This window comes from Vigna umbellata, chromosome 4 (assembly GCF_029865625.1).
Source record: "Vigna umbellata cultivar VRB3 chromosome 4, Vumbellata_1.0, whole genome shotgun sequence".
Classification (NCBI taxonomy): domain Eukaryota; kingdom Viridiplantae; phylum Streptophyta; class Magnoliopsida; order Fabales; family Fabaceae; genus Vigna; species Vigna umbellata.
This window is the reverse complement of record NC_142168.1, coordinates 17,380,645-17,403,347: the sequence shown is the minus strand read 5'-3', so window position 1 is coordinate 17,403,347 and position 22,703 is coordinate 17,380,645. Positions and strand designations below refer to the sequence as shown.

General features: G+C 38.7%; 1 protein-coding gene across 1 annotated transcript; it reads right to left on the bottom strand.

The window, feature by feature from the left end:
• Positions 1-20,497: 20,497 nt before the first annotated feature.
• LOC148199376 (uncharacterized) lies at positions 20,498-22,321 on the bottom strand. The gene has a single exon (XM_088112643.1). It carries the CDS (start codon positions 22,319-22,321, stop codon positions 20,498-20,500), a length of 1,824 nt encoding a protein of 607 aa, XP_087968769.1.
• Positions 22,322-22,703: the final 382 nt, after the last annotated feature.

The window sequence follows — 22,703 nt, the reverse complement described above, 5'->3', positions numbered from 1 at the left end:
TATGGATAAATACTTCACGAATGTTATAATATTGACAGTGAGTATCCAAGTTAAAAAAACTTAAAAAAAAAAAAAATTCTAATAACGTATAATCGTCTAAAATAATATATAAAACATATAACGTAGTCCAATACAAAACATTTTTTTTAAATGTACTTAAATATACAATATATATATATATATATATATATATATATATATATATATATATATATATATATATATATATATAAAGACGTAACAAATAAAATTTTCATTAACCTTTTTTCTTGTAACTTTTTTATAATATGGTGCTCTTAGCCAATTTTTATATTTGGTTATGTACATGGTAAAAAAACATGTCATCATACAAACAACAAATACAATAATAAGTAATTAAAAATAAAAATGTAACATAAGATACTGATATAGAAGAAACAACTATATTAACAATCAATCAATAATTCAATTTCAATCAATCACAAATATTAAAAAGTGATATATATTATGCATAGATTTATATGTCAATAGATATTCTATAAATAGAATATCATTCACACGAAAAACTTATATTAAAAATGTTCTCCTATGTATTATCCAATCAAGAAGTAGATTTACAAGCAAATTCACAAATCATGGAATTAGGATAAGTTCAACATAGCATATTTATGCACATCTACATATGTCAGAGTGTGTTGAGAACTCCTCTCTCAACTTCTTACCACATGATATCTTAGTACATATATATATAACTAAGATCGTTAGTGAAATTTGTTATAACATAGGTGATGATACTTAATTAATAACTCAAACAATGATTCACACATCATCTTAAATGTATGACCTTAATTTCATACAAGTTCCATCAATCTATAATATAATTCTTTCAAATAAAACCATAAATCAAAATAGGAATTAATATTCAATTTTCATTTATAAAAAGTGTTAACATTCAATGAGTTAAAGAGACAAAAAAAAAAAGCTATTTTTAGCTTGAGCGAAAATATGTTTACTTAAGGTAAAATTGGGGGAAAAAATGGGTTGAGCTGGAATATTATTTTCACTTAAGAGAAAAAATCTTTGCTTGAGCATAAAGAAGGTTGAAAAGAAAGTCATTTTCAAGTCTATTTTGGGTTAAGTGAAAAAAAAAATCCTCAATAAAAATAAGACAGATAAAAAGGTATGTATTTTTGTTTTATTTTTGCGTGAACAAAAATACTTTGCATGAGCAAAAATATCAAATAGTCCCATGACCGAATCAAACTAGACTTCAATATTAATTTCAAAAGCATTCTAATAATGCAATTTCTATACAATTCAAAATATTAAATTCAAATCATAATTTGCTTGAAGTTTCATTCTTTACTAATTTCAAATCAATCTTGAACCCTTAACTCAAAGTATAGTTGTCAAATTGACTTATGGCCTATGCTCCAACCTTAGCCCACCCTTGAATAGCCTCCTTTTAAGGGCCCCTAATTAAGGGACAAAAAAAAAGCCTCAGCACCCAAAGTTCACTCTCAAGTGGGTTAGGGTAAAGGGTAAGGTGAGTTTTGTCTCAATACAAGACTTTAATTAAGCTTTAAAAATAATACCTTTAGCCTGGGTCATATATTGAGTTAGACCAAGCCAAAGACCAAAATGGACCGACCTAGGTTGAAGGTAGAAACGAGTTGTTTCGAACAAAAATTTCAAACGGGCTATATCAGTCTTAGTGTCGAGATGGGTTAACTCAGGCCAGAGGTCAAGAGGGGTCGAAGGTCGAGCAAGGTTGACTCAAACCAAAGGTTGGGATGGGATAACCAAGGTTGAAGGCCGAGAGTGGTTGGTTAGGGCCAAAGATATAAAAAGGTTGGCTTGAGTTGAATAACGAGAGCGAGTCAAAGGTTAAGACGGGCTGGCCCAAGACGATGATTGAGACGAGTCAGCTAAGGTCGAAATGGGATGGTTTGGGCCAAAGATTGGTCGAGTCAACCTCGGTAAAAATTCAATCGATACTACCTAGATCAAATTTTGGTCAAAGGTTTGGTCCAAAAGTCAATGGAGTCGGCCCTGTTAACACTCGACAAGTGTATCAAATCATATCAAGTAATAATAAAATGGTAAGACCAAGTATCATTTCCAAAAGACTCATGACCTAAACAGTTATGTGATTTCTTGATTAAATTAGACTTGTAAACAAAATCTTTTAGGTTTAGATGCAAATACTGAAAAATAAATATGAATGTGTATGTTGATCAATTGGATTGAAAGATGCAAAAGTGATTTATGTAAAATATGAATGATTATGTTGTTGGGGTTTCCGACTCATCCTATCCACTCTCATGTATTCAAGAATTCATCTTTCTTCATTAATGTTAATGTCACATTCTAATTTACCTTAAACCCGATGTCTCAGTGAAGAAAGCCTACTCCTAATGACTAGTTTACAATGTCTTGTCTCCCTAGCAATTATTCATGCATTACATTCGCACAGAAGCTTAAAGGCAGTTGATCCTCCTATTCCTATGTCTAGGTAATATTGCTTTCGGAAGAATTTCCCCAATTTTAGATTTACCTATATGTGTCCATATAGATAACATCAATGATCATGCAATTGAATGAGTTAAACAAAGCATGCATAGAGTAAAGAGGAAACACCCTAACAATTAATGAAGGAAAACATATATAATCAAGAATCAATTCAATACATGAGAGTTTCAAAGGATTACATCAGTTCCCCAACAACAATAGAGGTTTAGTTCACCATAGACATGGTGAAACTAAATGAAAAACAATGAAAGAATGAAAGATAGAACCTTAGAATTTGAAGAAAGGAGCTTCCGCATCCAAAATATGCCTCCAAGGGGTGAAGAAAGTGTGATTTCGCCTCTTTCTGTCCAAAGATACCAACCCTAGGTCGACTAAACCCTTATATAGTTTATTAAAAATTACAGAAAATAGGCCCAAGCCCAATGAAATGGCGCTCAGCGGTAAGTGCAATTCTTCTAAAAGGCGCTCAACTGTAGTTTTGGCCCTCAACGGTGACTGCAGTGTTTCAGAACGCTGCTCAGCGGTAAAAGTAGCGCTGAGCGGTGAATGCGACTCTTCTTTTGTGCACTTTTACTTCCTTTCCTGAGTCCAGTTCCTTAGTACTTCAACTTCTTTCATCTAATTCGTCTTAGTTCCTGCCAAAACAAGGAAAATCAAGCATAAAACCTATCCAACTCTCTTATTTCCAAAACTTAAGCAAAAACATGATTCCAAGCTAGTTTCTAAGTCATAAAGGTTATTTTTAATATCAAAATTAAGTATAAAAATAACGGTTTTCCAACTGTTATCAAGCCCCGACGAAAATTTGGCCAAATTCAGCTAAGGTGGCCCTAGCCGAAATTTGTCCAGATTCAACCTAGTCACCACGACCAACATTTGGCCAAATTCGATCGAGTCAACCTTGACTAAATTTTACCCAAATTGATAAAGTCAACCTCGACCAAAATTCAGCGAATTCGATCAAGTCGGTCCATGTCGAAATTCGGCTGAATTTGATTAAGATGACCCCATATGAAATACATTTGAATTCGACCGCTCGACCTTGATCAAATTCTACTGAGTCAATCCCAACAAAAATTTTATTGAATTTGGTGAATGTCGTAACTAGTCGTCCCCGCTCAGACCAAAGGTTTTCGTAGGCCGACTTGGGCGAAAGTTTTATACTGGTCGGTCTGGGTCGAAGGTCGAGATCGGCTGGTTGGGAGTTAAGGTCAACCCTTGTTAGAAAGTGGGTTTAAGTCTAACTCAACCTCACAAAATCGGCTTGTAAGGTGAGGTTTGCACCCGACTTATATATTATAATTTGGTCTTATCTCTAGTCGATGTGAGACTTCCAACACACCCCCTTCACACCGAGGTATAGACATCTCGAGCGTGATAGTAGAAATGTGTGGTCCGATAGTGGTCCGACAATGGGTGGAATAGAAATGCCCAAAAAATAAGAAATATCGCTACGATAGGCCCTAACTTGGCTCTGATACCATGTTAGAAAGTGAGTTTAAGCCTAACTCAACCTCACAAAACCAGCTTTTAAGGTGAGGTTTACACCCCACTTATATATTATAATTTGGTCTTATCTCTAGTCGATGTGAGACTTCCAACAACCCTGACCGGTTTGGTAAAAGGTTAAGACAAACCTATTCAAATTTAAATTTGAGACGAGTCAATCTAAATTGAAGATCTAATGATATATTTTAAAAAGTTAATACTTTTTTCATTTTTAAAAATAGTTTCATGGGTTAGCCTTGACCCACGTGACTTTTGTGTGCATTTTGGTCCTATGGGCTTTTTCAATAGATGGCTTTTTAATCGTGTAAGTTTTTTTAACCCACATGGATCAGGACCATAACAAAATATTGTTAGGAGTGTCGCAACCGGAATCGCGACGAGACGACGATCCAAAAAAAGACGGGTTTTAGAAAAAGAGATTTGGAGTCGCCACCATAGTTTATTCTGGAAAACTACGGGAAAACCATAAAGAAAGACACGGTCCACAAAAACCAGATTCTGGGTTCGAGAGTCGGTTACGCGTAGGGAAGTTATTAGCACCCTACAACGCCTGCCCGAAGGTAGTACCTTTAACTAAATAGGCGAATGTGATGTGGTTTTCAAAATGTTTAACTATCCCCAAAAACAAAACTCTAAATAAACAAAATATATTTTTTAGTTTTTTGGGCCCGACAAGGATTGACCTTGTTCCTGAGTATTCTCATTCAGAATGAGAAATCAGGGTTACGTAGTTCTGCTTGAAAATTTTGTTTGAGGAATTGTTTAAGAAATTTGTTTGAGAAATTTGTTTGAGAAATTGATTATGGATAAATTTGGATTTTTTTGGGGAAGTGAACCTGACAAGGACTAGCCTTGCTCCTACGTATCTCCATTTTTGATGGAGAATCAAGGATCACGTAGTTCTGGCCGAAAGGTTGATTGTTGTTTGAAGATGTGAATGTTTTATATTTTGGTATTTTTATGTGAGAAGGAGAAAATGTTTTTTAGCACAAGGACGATGCGAACGATCACACATGTGCCTAAACCTTAAAAATATATTTTTGTATTTGTTTATAAAAGAAAGAGAAAAGGTTTTTAGCACAAGGACGATGCGAGCGATCACACATGTGCTTGACCTTTAAAATATATTTTTGTATTTTTTTATAAAAGAAAGAGAAAAGGTTTCTAGCACAAGGACGATGCGAGCGATCACACATGTGATTGACCTTTAAAATATATTTTTGTATTTTTTTATAAAAGAAGGAGAAAAGGTTTTTAGCACAAGGACGATGCGAGCGATCACACATGTGCTTGACCTTTAAAATATATTTTTGTATTTTTTTTAAAAGAAGGAGATAAGGTTTTTGGCACAAGGACGATGCGTGTGATCACACATGTGCTTGACCTTTAAAATATATTTTTTAATTTTCAAAATATTTGTAATTTTAATATTTTATCTTTTTTTCTTATTTTTGTAATTTTTATGTAAAACAAAACAAACAAGTCCAATAGATATAAATAAAACAAAGGGGTGAGGGGTTATCATACAAGGGATTACATATAATAAAACCTAATAGTCAAACAAATGATAAAAGCATAAAAATAAAATAAAAGCAAGAGAACATCGCAATAAGAATAGGAGTGCAGAGATAAAAATTAGAGGTGCGGAGTAAAATTGAGGCTCTTTAGTTTGGGTCAAAATCCCTTTTCTCCAACTTTGTATCTGCCAAGGTGTAAAGATGAAAATTGGGGGTGCATCCCGAAATGTGTGCCCAATTCCAATTCCTTTTTTATTTTTGTTTGTAGAAACAGAGTGGGCTTAAGCCCGAACGGAATGGGTGTATACAAGTGAAAACGGGGATGTCTAAACCACTTTTCTTTCTAATAACGGACTGGGCTTAAGCCCAAGCGGAAAGGAGTGTGAAATGGAAAGCAGGGGGTGCAAGGAAAAATATATCTCTTTTTTTTTGTTTTAGGGTTTGGCCCAATTTTTGTCCAGAAATCCCTAGGGGTTCAGCATCTCCCCCTTCATTCCCAACACTCATACTCAGTTCTCCAGAGACCCAAGATCTCTTTCCCCTCCCGGAGGTTCGCTGCCGCTCCCAGCCAGAACCGGCCTCCACGAAGAGGCCCTCCGCCTAGTCCATGACATCGCCAGCGATCCCAAGCGCCACCAGGGTCGCGGCTGGCCGCGGCGTCAGATCTTCTTTCTTGTCCCATTTCCGTGCGATAGAGGAGAAACCCCTTGGGTCTGAGAACGACACCGGCCGTCGCCTGGGCAAGCCCGACCACCATGAGCCACGAGCCGGGACGCCGCCGGTTGCAGCGTCAAGGCCCTCCTCACCCTTTGATTCGGCGCGAGCTCTCTCGTTTCTCCGGTCGTCGCACCCCAAGCACCGTCTTTCGGGCCACAAGCGAAATCAGTCGCCGTTAACGAAACCGGCCACTGTTGTCCTCGTCGGAATTTGCTTCCTCATCGGCGCCGTCAGCACCATTCTCCTCCCTCCCCATTCGAGAGTCCTTCTCTCAAATGCCAAACGTCTCCAGCAACACCACCGTCGATGTCAAGGACGAAAGCATCTTTCCTTCTCTTTTTCTCATCCTTTTTTATTTACTGGTTTAGTTTGGTATTGATTGATTCGTTCAATGTTTTGTCTACTGGGGTTGGAAATTATGAGTGTGTGTTGTTTGCATATGAGTGTGAGTGTGAGTTGTCATGGCCGTTTTGGAATTAATCTGATGAATGTTGTAAGCATAGAAATGTTGAGGGAGATCCCGTTAGATAGAAAAACTATTTTTGCCTTCTGTTTTGCTTTATGAAAATGCGTCTCCTATTCCAGTTTACTTTTATTTGCATGTTTTCTGGGTGCTAAAGGGGTAAGAAGTGTTGATGTTAGGGAAGTGTATACCTATCTTATATTGTCATTCGTATTTGATGAATCTTGTCGGTATTGAAACTATATTTTGGGTGCAACTTTGATTAACAGAGGATTGTCACAAAGAAAACAAACACAACTATGTACATTGATCAAACATCATTCATTCATTTCCCAACATCCATAAGGAAAACATATATATGAGCATATAGACGAAAGAGTTAGGGTATACGAAGACTTACCTTCGCAGCTTCAAAACCCTTTCTTTTGGCTCTGGTCTCTCTAGCTCTCTTTGACCGAATCTTCTTTGGATTACCAATATGTTCTTGCAGGCGCGAAAAAGTCAGGTTGAATGGGCACTAAGGTTTGCGGATGGCAACCAAGGTGAAGGTGAAGGCAAAATGATTCCCCCCTCCTTTCTTAATGACCGTGATGAAACGATTTTCAAAAGCCAACCCAAACTTTTGTCTCCACTGCTTCCTGGGAGCTCTGGGATATCTTCTGGCGTGAGATTTCCTTTTGTTTTTTTTTTCTTTCTTCATGTTTACTGTATCGGTTATCAGTTGGCAGAAGCTTGTTTTTCAAAAAAAATCCTTCCCCTTTCATGTATACTTGTAATCCTACGTAGGGAATTATAGGAAGAGGAGCCGAAGCCTTTTGTCACTGCCATTGTAAATGTACATTTTGAGCATTGCTTTTGTCAATTGTCTCTACTGCCTTTTGTCCCTGAGCATTGTTTTACGTTACAGGAGGGGTTGACCTTGGGATCTTGCTTTCCTATTTCTTTTTCTATTTTCTTCTTCTTTCTCTTCTCTTATTCTTTTTATTTTTTTATTTTTTTATTTTTTTATTTTATTTTATTTTTTTATTAAAAAAGTAAAATTAAATCATAACCTAAAAATAAAAATAAAAATCAAAGAAAATAGCATAAAAATAAAATAAGACAAAAATAAAATAAAATAAACCTATTACAGTCAACCTAGATGAAATTAGGTGTTGACAGCTGCCCCTCTTTACTTTGATATTTTCGTATTATTGGAGTAAAAGCTAAGTAAAGAAAGAAACACTAATTTCGTCCGAATGTCAAAATGAACAAGGAACAACAGAGAATTTTAAACAAAAAACGAACAAGGATAAGAGAATTAAGGTGTGCAAACCTCATGGAGGACGTCATAACCCTATGGATAAAAGAAAAAGAGGTGTAACAACCTCGTGGAGGGTGTAACAACCCTATGGATGAATGAATGACGTGTAACAACCTCGTGAAGGGTGTAAAAACCCTATGGATGAATGAATGAGGTGTAACAACCTCATGGAGGGTGTAACAACCCTATGGCTGAATGAATGAGGTGTAACAACCTCGTGGAGGGTGTAACAACCCTATGGATGATTGAATGACGTGTAACAACCTCGTGGAGGGTGTAACAACCCTATGGATGAATGAATAAGGTGTAACAACCTCGTGGAGGGTGTAACAACCCTATGGATGAACGAATGAGGTGTAAGAACCTCGTGGAGGGTGTAACAACCCTATGGATAAGTGAATGAGGTGTAACAACCTCGTGGAGGGTGTAACAACCCTATGGATAAGTGAATGAGGTGTAACAACCTCGTGGAGGGTACACCAACCCTATGGATAAGCAAATGAGGTGTAACAACCTCATGGAGGGTGTAACAACCCTATGGATGAGCGAATGAGGTGGAACAACCTCGTGGAGGGTGTAACAACCCTATGGATGAATGAATGAGGTGTAACAACCTCGTGGAGGGTGTAACAACCCTATGCATGAATGAATGAGGTGTAACAACCTCGTGGCGGGTATAACAACCCTATGGATGAATGAATGAGGTGTAACAACCTCGTGGAGGGTGTAACAACCCTATGGATGAACGAATGAGGTGTAACAACCTCGTGGAGGGTGTAACAACTCTATGGATGAACGAATGAGGTGTAACAACCTCGTGGAGGGTGTAACAACCCTATGGATGAACGAATGAGGTGTAACAACCTCGTGGAGGGTGTAACAACCCTATGGATAAGTGAATGAGGTGTAACAACCTCATGGAGGGTGTAACAACCCTATGGATAAGTGAATGAGGTGTAACAACCTCGTGGAGGGTATAACAACCCTATGGATAAGCGAATGAGGTGTAACAACCTCGTGGAGGGTGATGACAAATTTATAAACACCGAAAAACGGCGCCACAAACTTGTTTAACAATCGGCAAGTGTGACCGAATCGTCTCAAGTAATAAACTCGGTAAGACCAAGTATCGTTCTCCCAAAGGACTCACGGCCTAGTTTAGCTATATGATTTGTTGATTATTTAAGACTTAAGAACAAATTGATTGTAGGTTTTAATGCAATAGACAATAATTAAATATGTATGCATGAATTTGATCAATGGAGAAAAACAGAATACAAACACTTCAATCAATTAGATGGATGAGTATGTTGTTGGGGTTATCAATTTCATCTTATCCACTCTCATATACTTTTAGGAATTCATCATTCTTATCATCAATGCTAATGCCACTCTCTAAATCACCTTGCAAGAAGGCCTATCCTTAATTACAAGTTCATACAATTCCTAGCATTCCTAGTAATTAGTTCTGAAGTGCAGGAGCTTAAAGGCAACCAATATGCTATTGGGAGAAATTCCCCAGATCTAGATTTCCCCGTAGTTTCCCGTATCGACAAAATCAATAATCATGGCAATGAATGAGTTAAACAAAGCAAGCAATAAGAAAAGAGGAAAAACCCTAGCTAAAGATGAAAGAAAGCATATATCTTAATATAAGACATTAAATCAAATTCCATATATGAGAGTTTCAAAAGACTACATTGATTTCCCAACAACAATACAAGGTTTAGTTCACCATATTCATGGTGAAACTAGATGAACAATAATGAAAGAATGAAAGATAGAACCCTAGAAAGAAGAGGAGGTAGCCTGAGCATCCAAGATCTTCCTTCAAGGGGTGGAAAAGAGAGTGTTTGCTTCGTCTCTGCCAAAGATACAAACCCTAGGACGTCCTAAAGCTTATATACTATTCTTAAATTACAGAAAATTAGGCCCAAGCCCAAAAATAGTGCCGCTCAGCGGTAAACTACCGCTCAACGGTAAGTCCGTGAGTTGTTTTCTTCCCCTCAACGGCCTTTTCACCCCTCAGCGGAGCCAACGTGACTACCTGAGTGCCGCTCAGCGGTAAACTGCCGCTGAGCGGCAGTTGCGGCTTCTCCTTTTGCACTTTTTGATGTCTTTTCTGATTCCATCTCTATCCTTCTTCACTTCGTTCACCAAATTCACCTTAAAACCTGCATAAAAACACTGAAATCAAGTATAAACCTGTCCAGCTCTCTTATTTCTAAAAATATAACCAAAAGCATGATTTTAAGCTAGTTTCTAAGTGTTAAAGGTTGCTTTTAGTATCAATTTTAAGCATGAAAATAACAGTTTTTCAACTGTTATCAGAGGGTGTAACAACCCTATGGATGAATGAAGGAGGTGTAACAACCTCGTGGAGGGTGTAACAACCCTATGCATGAATGAATGAGGTGTAACAACCTCGTGGAGGGTGTAACAACCCTATGGATGAATGAATGAGGTGTAACAACCTCGTGGAGGGTGTAACAACCTTATGGATGAATGAATGAGGTGTAACAACCTCGTGGAGGGTGTAACAACCCTATAGATGAATGAATGAGATGTAACAACCTCGTGGAGGGTGTAACAACCTCGTGGAGGGTGTAACAACCCTATGGATGAATGAATGAGGTGTAACAACCTCGTGGAGGGTGTAACAACCTTATGGATGAATGAATGAGATGTAACAACCTCGTGGAGGGTGTAACAACCCTATGGATGAATGAATGAGGTGTAACAACCTCGTGGATGGTGTAACAACCCTATGGATGAATGAATGAGGTGTAACAACCTCGTGGAGGGTGTAACAACCCTATGGATGAATGAATGAGGTGTAACAACCTCGTGGAGGGTGTAAGAACCCTATGGATGAATGAATGAGAGTGATCACTAGGTTCGGCGATTGTCCTACAGAGGGGCGCTATCGTAGAAGAATAACCTGGATCCAAATTTTTGAAACATTGGTGAATATTGAGCAAAACAATGAAAAACGTTAGAAGCGAAGGTCGTATTAACCTTTTCCACAACTCCTCTTTCTCCTTAAGGATTTTCCGAACAATTTTCCTTGCTTCTTTTGAGATGCATGATGTAATGTCATAAGGGTGCATGAATGCACAAACACATGAGACATTTGTTTCGTTTTTTCCTTTTGCTCTCGCTTTCTCCTTCTTTCTTTTTGTTTTTTTTTATTATTTATCATATTTTTTATAAAATCCCATGTTTGGAATCCGTTGTCAATATTGTCATTAAACTCGATGTACATTCAAAATGCATTTATTGAAAATTATGTCGAGAGACAGCGAGTCCTTTGATGAAAAGAGTGTAACCATTAGTTCAAAGTGTGAGAAATTGTTATGAAAAGTGGATGGCTGAATGATGGTTTGTGAATGATGGTTTGTGGGAAACATTAACTTTCGTGCTCTCCCCATCCAGGGGGTGTCATTAATATTTGAACATGCAGGGCTCACAAGACTGCCCCAACTTTATTGTGCACAATAAGTGTGATTTGGAGAGGTGGACAGGTCTGGGTAGGAAGGAATGCCCTAGATTGATGATTCTCTCTTGACGGGGAGACTTCACATTATAGTTTTTCATTTTTCCTTTACGATGCTTTTTCCCTTCTTCTAGCGATTGTGTCATTCACCACATCATTTTGTTCCAGAGTTAAGTTCGTGAGAAAGGTCAGGACAAACATTCTTCAGTCGGCGTGGACTTTAATATGCTTGTACCGTGGCTAAAGGTCGAAGGGTTTTGAGAGAAACGGATAATGAAGGCCCAAATAAGTGTTTGACGGTCGAATTGTCTTAACAAGAATCATCTGCAAGGTATCGAGTCAACTGTCTCTAGGAGTTTGGAACTTCGGACATCCTTTTATTTTTTTCATTTTTTTTTGTTTTTGTTTTTTTCCTATTTTTTTTTCTTTATTCGTTTCGTTGCCCCTACTATGGCCCTTTTCGAAACTTTTCTTTTTCATTTCCCTTTTCCACAAATCTTCTCCTTGACTTGGATGCCCTTGACGTTCCTTTGGATTGACATCGATATGCTAATGATTCTTGTTGAGGGTGATGAAAACCATTATAATTCATGGCTCAAAAGGGGTGCAATTGGATAAATTTCTTTCATCATTTAAGTGGAGAACAAAAATGGCCACACGTCACTCTGAAGCTTGCTTGCCTTACTTCCCCCAACCTTAAACCTGAAGTGAAACTCTGCAGCGATTGACACATCAACTTCATTTTTTTTTACCTTTTATTTTTCTCTTTTTTCCTTTTTTTATCTCCCTGATCAACGGATCTTTGGGCACGTGTATCATGATGAAAACTGCCCCAGTATTATATTCATGTCAATTCTTTGTTTTAAAGGGGAACGAGAAAGTTAGGGGTTCAAGTAATATGAACGCAGATGCTTTAGTAGGAAAAGAACACTAGTTACTTCCAAAACTATGAATCAGGAAAAGACTCAACACTAGTATTTTTTCAAAACTTTATTTGCTTTTGCTTTTCGAAAGTATTATGCCCTTGACAGACTTTATTGACAACGAATTCAACGTGTGTCTTTCTTTTTCGCCTTTTTTCTCTTTTTTTTCTTTTTTTTTTCACAACATCCTTCAGGACCGAGCTCGTGTCGACCGAATATACCCGTGATGCTTTCATTAACATGCATTATTTTCATTTTCCCTTATTTACCTAAAAGCTCAACGTGATATGCAGTATTTCAATGAGTATGCGAACAAAATTACAAACGAGGACATGCGGTTTTTATTGGATGAAATAACACAAAATACAACAAGTTTTAAAGACAACATCAATATCCCTTAACGACATCCTCTATCACGGAATCATCATGCATAAAACTTTCTGACCACATCAGAATTAACCGGTAGCGGTAACTCCTCTCCATCCATTCTCGTGAGAATTAGTGCCCCACCAGAGAATGCCCTTTTTACCACAAATGGCCCTTCATAATTTGGGGTCCACTTGCCTCTATGATCCTTTTGTATGGGCAAAATCTTCTTCAACACCAACTCGCCTTCATGAAACTCTCTTGGGCGCATCTTTGTGTCAAACGCCTTTTTCATTCTTCTTTGGTACAATTGCCCATGGCACACTACCGTTAACCTTTTTTCTTCAATGAAATTGAGTTGGTCGAATCGGGCTCGAACCCACTCAGCTTCCTCTAATTGTGTTTCCATCAACACTCGTAAGGATGGAATTTCCACCTCAAATGGAAGTACTGCTTCCATCCCATACACAAGCGAGAAAGGTGTTGCCCCAGTTGATGTTCGTACCAATGTGCGATATCCATGTAAAGCAAAAGGAAGCATTTCATGCCAATCTTTATAGGTGACCACCATCTTTTGCACAATTTTCTTGATATTCTTATTAGCAGCCTCTACTGCCCCATTCATCTTTGGACGATAAGGAGAAGAGATATGATGATGAATTTTGAACTCCTCACATAACTCTGCCATCATCTGGTTGTTCAGGTTGGTTGCATTATCAGTGATGATCTTGTTAGGAAGCCCATACCTACAAATCAATTCCCTTTTTATGAATCTGGTCACCACCTTTCTAGTCACGTTGGCATAAGAAGCAGCCTCAACCCACTTGGTGAAATAATCGATCGCGACTAGTATGAAACGATGCATGTTTGACGCCTTTGGCTCTATGGCTCCAATGACATCTATTCCCCACATTGAAAATGGCCACGGTGTAGACAACACGCTTAGGGTTGTAGGTGGCACGTTGATGTTATCCGCATACTTCTGACATTTCTCGCACTTTCTCACGTGTGTGAAACAATCATTTTCCATGGTCAACATAAAATAACCAGCTCTTAATATCTTCCTAGCAATTGAATGCCCATTCATGTGTGTGCTAAAGGTACCTTCGTGCACTTCTTTCAGTATCAGCTCGGCTTCCTTTGCATCCACACATCTGAGGAGAACCATGTCATGATTTCTCTTGTATAAAATATCCCCATTTAAGATAAAACTGCCAGCCAATCTCCTTAACGACCTTTTATCGTTTTCAGACGCCTTCTCAAGATATTCACGGGTCTTAAGATAATGCTTGATATCAAAATACCAAGGTTTTCCATCTAACTCCTCCTCAATGAAATGGCAGTATGCTGGCTCTGCATGGCTCTTCATTTCAATCATTGGTAATTCTGCATCTTGGTCAACTTCAAACATTGACGACAAGGTAGCCAACGCGTCTGCCAATTGATTATCTTCTCGCGGTATGTGGTTAAACGTGATGGAATCGAAATACTCCATTAATCCCCTTATGTAAGCTTGGTAAGGAATTAATTTTATATCCCTAGTCTCCCATTCTCCTTTCAGTTGATGGATGACCAAAGCTGAATCTCCATATACATCTAGGATTCTTGCCTTAGATTCGATTGTCGCTCGAATACCCATGGCACAGGCCTCATATTCTGCGATGTTATTCGTGCAATTAAAACACAACCTTGTTGTCATTGGTATGTACTGATGCTCTAGGGAGATAAGCATTGCCCCTATTCCGTGTCCCATCACATTCGAGGCTCCATCGAATAATACCGTCCATGCCTTTTCATTTCGGTGTTTTCTACTATCTTCAGATAGAGCTATGATATCTTCATCGGGAAATTCAGGTTGCATTGGCTGATAATCACTAATGGGTTGGTGAGCCAAGTACTCCGCTAGAGCACTGCCCTTGACGGATTTCTGAGTAACATACACGATGTCATATTCTGACAATAGCATCTGTCACCGAGCTATCCTTCTAGTAAGAGCAGGCTTTTCAAAAATGAACTTGATAGGGTCCACCTTGGATATCAACCAGGTTGAGTGACTCAGCATGTATTGCCTTAAGCGATTAGAAGCCCAAGCCAATGCACAACAAGTTCATTCTAACGACGAATATCTTTGTTCGCAGTCTGTGAATTTCTTGCTCAAGTAGTATATAGCATGCTCTTTCTTCCCAACTTCATCGTGCTGACCCAACACACAACCCATTGACTTATCCAATACAGTCAAATACAAAATGAGTGGTCTTCCTGGTTCAAGTGGACGTAATACAGGAGGGTCTTGCAGGTATCGTTTGACTTTTTCAAAAGCAGCTTGACAATCCTCATTCCAAACTACAGCCTGATTCTTTCGTAACAACTTGAACATTGGTTCACACGTAGCGGTTAATTGGGAGATGAATCTAGCAATGTAGTTCAGTCTACCCAGAAAACCTCGAACCTCCTTTTCTGTTCTAGGCGCAGGCATTTCTATTATCGCTCGCTCCTTGTGAGAATCAACTTTTATCCCCTTTTGGCTAACCACAAAACCCAACAATTTCCCAGATTTCACTCCAAACGTGCATTTGGCGGGGTTTAACCTGAGTTTATACTTTCTCAATCTCTCAAATAATTTCTTCAAGTTGAGAATGTGTTCTTCTTCCGATTCGGACTTTGCAATCATGTCATCCACATAAACTTCGATTTCCTTGTGCATCATGTCATGAAAAAGTGCCACCATTACCCTCTGATATGTTGCCCCAACATTCTTGACCCCAAAGGACATCACCTTATAGCAAAAAGTTCCCCAACACGTGATAAAGGTGTTCTTTTCCATATCTTCTGGCGCCATCTTGATCAGATTATATCCTGAGAAACCATCCATGAATGAAAATAGTGAAAACTTGGTTGTGTTATCAACTAAAGTGTCGATGTGTGGTAAAGGGAAACTATCTTTTGGACTTGCACGGTTCAAATCACGATAGTCAACGAACATTCGAACTTTACCATCTTTCTTAGGCACCAGTACAATGTTTTCTACCCATTGTGGATATCTTGCCACAGCCAGAAATCCTGCATCGAATTGTTTCTGCACCTCTTCCTTGATTTTCAAGGACATTTCTGGTTTCATTCTTCTTAACTTTTGTTGGACTAGGAGGCATTCCGGCTTAAGTGGGAGCTTGTGTTGCAAAATATCGGTGTCCAGACCAGGCATATCATTATACGACCAAGCAAACACATCCTTAAACTTCTTCAATAGGACACGCAACTCTTCTCTCACTTCTGCTTTCATGCTAGTACCGATTTTCACTTCTTTTGTCTCATCTTCATCTCCCAAGTTGAATATTTCAACCTCTTCCTGATGGGGTTTTATCTCTTTAGACTCTTGTTCCACTAATCTCAATAGTTCTGGAGAGGGTTCCGGATCATCTTCACAATCATCTTTCGTATTATTGACAGGGTGCTCAAAATTAGGAATATCGACATTGTTATTTTCAAAACATTCATTGTCACATCTTCATTATTTAAATTTGTGGAATAAGAATAAATAAACAGGAAAAATGATGAATAATGCCAAATAATGATAAAACATAAACAAACACGATTTGATTATCACGCTGAGCACAAAAACTAAAACGTCAACCTGTAAGTTATGAATCCTAAAGCCCCGAGTAAAGCTTTAGGATTAATTAAAACTATTACATTTTATTCAAATTAAGCATCACGGGTAAATCCAGAGTTTCCCAATTGTTGAGTGCTGCATCTGAGGAGCATGCCCACACGAAACTTGACCTTTCAAATCTTTCTTCATCCTCCACGGCTGCTATTTGACCAGCGTTGAACCATCCAGCACTGCGAAAGCTCTCCTTGATGTTACAAATACAAATCTTTTCCATCTTGGGTTCCCGTCTTTCTACACAAGCCAGACTGCGCTCTCTCCTTTCTCCTATCAACCTTTTCCTGTCCTCTTTGGTGGGCTTGTACCCTAGGCCATATCTGTTCTTATTCTCAACGACCTCTAGAGGGAAAGCTCGCCCCTGCCCATGCTTGCCTAAACCTTTACCATACGTATAACCTTCTTTCAGCAAGACTTTGGCCATCATAATAGAAACACGCGATAGATGCGGGTTTACTGGGAACGACTCCACGTAGGCATTTCCTACAATCTCCAATGATTGGAAAGCTGTCTCGAGAGCTTCCTCAACTGCCTCAATATAGCGTGTGGATGATGGCCCACTCACAAGGAGATCCTCCTCTCCTAATACTATCACCAACTTATCTCCCATGACATATTTCAGCTTCTGGTGCAGTGTGTGTAACACCCAAATAATTTAAAGGGTATTACTGGTAGTAAAGACTAAATTAATTTGATATCTGATATAAACAATCAAACTTTATTTCAATTCTTCCAAAGTACAAATTCCAAACTTACAAACTTTAAACAATATAGTCTTCACCACTTAACATAAATTCAAAATTAAACTTATAAGTCTTACACAACATATTTTTCCAATGCAAATTTATTCTTTTTACAAAAATTCCTGAAAGTTTTTTTTCCCCGCATCTCTCTCATCATCTCTAGTCTTTTTCAATCGCATCTGCAACATTATCTGCTCACATATAACATGAGTTATATTATCATAGCACAAACAAATAAGGGTAAGCTAACCATATCATACAATCATTAAACTTACATATAATATAAATGTTTCAATCATGTATTTCTGCAATTTATAAATACCATTATCCCGATGTCATTAATTCATTTTCTTTTCTTAACTTCTTCAAAATCATCTTTCTCATTTTCATAAACCTTACAAGTATATCATGCTTACTCACGAACCCTTATGGTTAGAACGCCCTCTGCCTGCTTCCTTAAGCCTTACCTGTATACTATGTCTTACTTTCTGAAGCCTTATGGTCAGACCTCTCTCTGCCTGCTTCTATAAAACCTACGAATCATATGTTTATGTCAAAGCCTTATGGTTAGACCACTTTCTGCCTGCTTTCATAAACCTCGGGTGTTACTTTGCTCATATCAAGCTCTCATGGTATAAACCGAACATACTACTCCCAGTAGTAAACATCATTTCATAAGTAATGATTTCTTATATCCACTCCAACATTTCATAAAATCAACAATTCATACCCTCTTATCCACCTAACTCAATCATGTTCATTCTTTAATCATAAATTGACAATAACCCGTTTTGGTGTCAATAAATTAAACATATGGCCAGATATCATACTTCATATTATAAACTCATTTTTCCCATAACGAGTATAACTCAACATATTTTCACCAAACAAAGGTCATAGATCAACCAAAATACATCAACATATCTTAGGAACTACATATTAAAGTTTGGGCTCAATGTAACGGTAAATGAAATATATATAAAGTTTTTACCATGATAACTTAAGAACAAAAAATATAGTGTTCATCATACTTTTCAAATTTTCGAAATTTATTTCTCAACACATAGACTTTTAATTACGAATCCGAACGGTCAAATTATAGTAATATATCTTAGGAATCATATATCAAATTTTCAGGTTGATCTAACGGTTAAATAGGTTAGAATCTATATTTTACCGAGAGGACTCAGTAACAAAACTGTAGGGGTAATTAATTTACTCAAACATGCAGGATTTATTTCTCCAAGTACAGACTTCCAATTACAAATCCGAACGGTCAAAGTATAGTAATATATCTTAGGGAGCATATATTACATTTTCAGGTTGATCTAACGGTTAAATAGGTCAGGATCTATATTTTACCAAGAGGACTCAGTAACAAAACTACAATTTCAACCCAAACAGCATAGTCACACATAGATCAGCACATGTATTGTTCATACAACCCATAGAAAAGAATCTAGGTCCCCTTACCATCAAAATAATCTTAATATAAAAATTCAGGGGAAACGAGAAGTTGAATCTGGCAGAGCCGGTTAGACAACTTCCCATCCTTCAAGAAAGATGCAATAAAAACATAGATAAAACAATAAAATTTCTGGGCAAATAAGAAGTTGAATCTCGCAGCGTCGGTTAGACAACTTCTCATCCTTCCAAAAATACAATATAAATAAATAAGAAATAAAAGGTCTGGGGAAATAAGAAGTTGAATCTGGCAGAGCCGGTTAGACAACTTCTCGTCCTTCCAAAAATACAATATAAAGAGATAAGAAACAATAAAAGGTCTGGGGAAACAAGAAGTGGAATCTGGCAGAGCCGGTTAGACAACTTCTCATCCTTCCAAAATTGCAAAAGAAATAACTAAATGTTCTAAGTAATAATAACGTACAATTAGCATAACAGGATCAACATCACGTTTTACAACCATCAAACTTGGGTCTCATCACAGAAGCATGTTCTCATTCAAAATTCAAGACCATCCAGAAACAAAATACTCCATATTCAAGATTTAGGATTAGACAAAAGCAAAGTATTGTATACTCAAGATTCAAGAGTGGCTTCCCTTACCTCTATTACAGACTTAATCTTCTCGTTCCCCAAAAACTTCCAGAATGTCCCCTTTGCAACTAGAAATTCTTCCAACTCTCTTCTCTAAAATTTTTCTAAGTTTTTGGTGTAAATTTTCAGCCTCCCCCCCTTGGCTATTTATAGCATAAAAAAATTTACTATTCATTTTTACTGTTCATTTTACTATTCACTGTAGCAGTACTATAGCTGTACTACAATTACTGTAGCAGTACTGTAGCTGTACTACTATTCACTGTAGCGATACTACATTTTCCTGTAGCAGTATTGTAGCAACACATGATTCACGAGGTATTTTTACTGTAGCATTGTACATATTTTACTGTAGCATTATACGTATTTTACTATAGCATTTATTTATAAAATTATTTTTTTTATTTCAAAAATATCTAGTATCTTAATTACAACAAATTTCAAGGGTCTTACAGTGTGGAAGGCACAACTCCTGCAGAATGGATCCATGGGCGACCCAACAGACAGCTATAGGCCGGGAGGATATCCATGACTTGGAATGTCACTTGAAAGACACACGGACCGACTTAGACCGGCAGTTCCACTTCTCCCATCACTTCCCTCTTACTGCCGTCGAACGCCCTCACAATCATTGAGCTTGGCTTCATATGCATTCCATCACAGGGTAGCTTCTCCAATGTCGCCTTTGGCATGACGTTCAAAGAGGAGCCATTGTCCACCAAGACACGCGCTGTGACGTGATCCAAGCATTTCATAGAGACATGAAGAGCCTCGTTATGCCCTCTGCCCTCAGTAGGTATCTCCTCATCGGTAAAGGTGAGGTAATTATTAGCAACGATATTGCCAACAATGCCCTCGAACTTGTTCAGAGAAATACCTTGCTCTACATGGGCCTCACTAAGTATCTTCATTAAGAACTTTCTGTGAGATGCAGAATGCATGAACAATTCTAGCAAGGAGATCCGAGCAGGCATGCGGTTTAGCTGTTCCACCACCTTGTACTCGCTCTGTTGTATGAACTTTAAAAACTCGCAAGCCTCTTCTTCGGATATTTCTTTCTTCTCTCCTTCGTCAGGGGTCTCTTTTGCTTGTACACCCTTCCCTTTCAAGAACTCCTTAGCTTTTGCGGCCATTGTTGCTTCCTTATTGTTGGCTCCTTCTCTTGTCAGCTCTGGTGGTGTAAAGATTCGACCGCTTCTTGTCATTCCCCCAATGCCCGATATGTTTTCAATGGCTGGGTCTGCACCCTTTTCCTTCTTCTAATGCAAATGCCCCATATCTCCAAGGGAAAACTTTCTCATTTTTGTAAGGAAAGGGGGATGGGACACAGATAACAACAGACGGTTTTTCTTCAGTCACCGGTGCAGGGGTGGTTCTAGTGAAACGGATCACCAACGGTTCCGGTAGAGTTACATCAGATTCCCCACCAGTTTGTGCAAACACTTCTTCCTCTTTATCCTCGCGGCATACTTGCATCAAACTTCTGTCAAGCAGGTCTTGCAGAATATCTTCTAATTCAACACACTCTTCAATAGAGTGCTCAGCATCTGGATGAAGTGCACATGATGTACCTATATCATAATCACCTTTCACTAGGCCCACTTTTAACAACGCCTCGAAAATAAACCTCCTAGAACTCCGGATTTCACTCACATCTCTTATCACCTCATGTTTTTTGGCCTCGATGGCGTTTGTCGATGTACTCCCATGCCCGGACAATGGGTTATCCTCGATGCTAGGCTTATCTTCTTGAAACTTTAGCCACCTAGAGTTGATTAGAGCCTGTACCTTATACTTGAAAGCCACACACCGCTCAATTGAGTGACCGATGCCTCCTCCATGGTAACTACACCTGGCATCTGCATCATAACCCCTTGGGTATGGAGGCTGTACAGGCTTCATCGGGAAAATGGCAAACAAACCCTTTTTTACGAGTTGAGGCAACAACTCCGTGTAAGTCATAGGGATGGGGATGAAATTAACAAATTGATTCCTTCTCGGGTTGGTGTTTTGACCCGCATTCAGATTCGGACTCGCGTTTGCCCCAGCCCTCCACGCTTCAGTTGGGACTCGCTGTGGTTGATAGTACCCCTGTTGTTGCTGGGGCCTAGTTTGATGATGGAACGAGGCGTTAGCTGCATATGGGGGTTGGCCTAAGTATGGTCGATAACTATGAGTGGGAGCCTGACCTCTCCACGCAGGCATTATCGAGGCTGCATGCACCTCTCCTTCCTTCTTCTTTCCCAGATTGAAACCGGGTTTTTTGTAATTTGCACCCGCGGGCGGGCCACACACAATTTTCCTGTTTTTCAGCCCAATTTCTATCCTTTCGCCAATTATGATGGCATCAGCGAAATTGATGGACACATTCCCCACCATATGTTCATACAACGGCGGCTGGAGAGTATTTACAAACATTGCCACCATCTCTCTGTCAAACAAAGGCGGCTCAACTTGCGCGGCTAATTCTCTCCATCGTTGGGCATATTCCTTCAAAGTTCCATTGTCTTTCTTCCCCATATTTTGCAACTGCAGACGGTCCGGTGCAACATGCATGTTGTATACGTACTGTTTCACAAAGGCGTCAACTAGATCTGCCCAGCAACGGATTCGAGATGGCTCTAAATGGGTATACCAGTTTAACGCCACCCCAGCCAAACTGTCTTGGAAAACGTGGATGAGTAGTTGGTCATCATAGGCATACGCAGCCATCTTTCTACAATACATGGTCCGATGGCTTTTAGGGCATGTACTACCCTTGTACTTCTCAAACTCCGGCGCCTTGAACTTATGCGGTATTTTCACACCAGGAGCCAAGCTTAGTCTTGCAACATCTTCAAACCCGTAGCTTTCCACCCCTTCAATAGCCCTTAATCTTTCCTCCAGAATCTCCAGCCCGCCTTTAGCTCCGTCAACGCCACTGATTACCCCATGCACCGCGGTTTGCGATGCGACCCTGGCTGAAGAGTCATGATTAGCAACCACGTGCGGCATTGCAGTTACTCGTGTTCCTTCAACTGTGTTTGTTTCATTCATCCGTGTACTCCCCATGGGAGCCGACTGATGGACAAATTTATGAACACCAAATTATGATGTCACAAACTTGTTTTCAATCGGCAAGTATGACCGAATCGTTCAAGTAATAAAACTTGGTAAGACCAAGTATCGTTCTTCCCAAAGGACTCACGGCCTAGTTTAGTTATGTGGTTTCTTGATTAACTAAGACTTACAAACGAAATATTCGGGGTTTAAAATGCAATACAGAAAATAAACATGTATGCATGAATTTTGATCAATGGCAAAAATCAAAGGATAAACACTTTCAATGAAATATAGATATGAATATGTTGTTGGGGTTCAATTTCATCTTATCCACTCTCATATATTTTAAGGAATTCAACAATCAAATCATCATTGTCAATGCCACTCTCTA

Excerpts from the sequence above, each read along its gene's own strand:
- LOC148199376 (XM_088112643.1), bottom strand. The coding sequence starts at position 22,321 with ATGGGGAGTACACGGATGAATGAAACAAACACAGTTGAAGGAACACGA.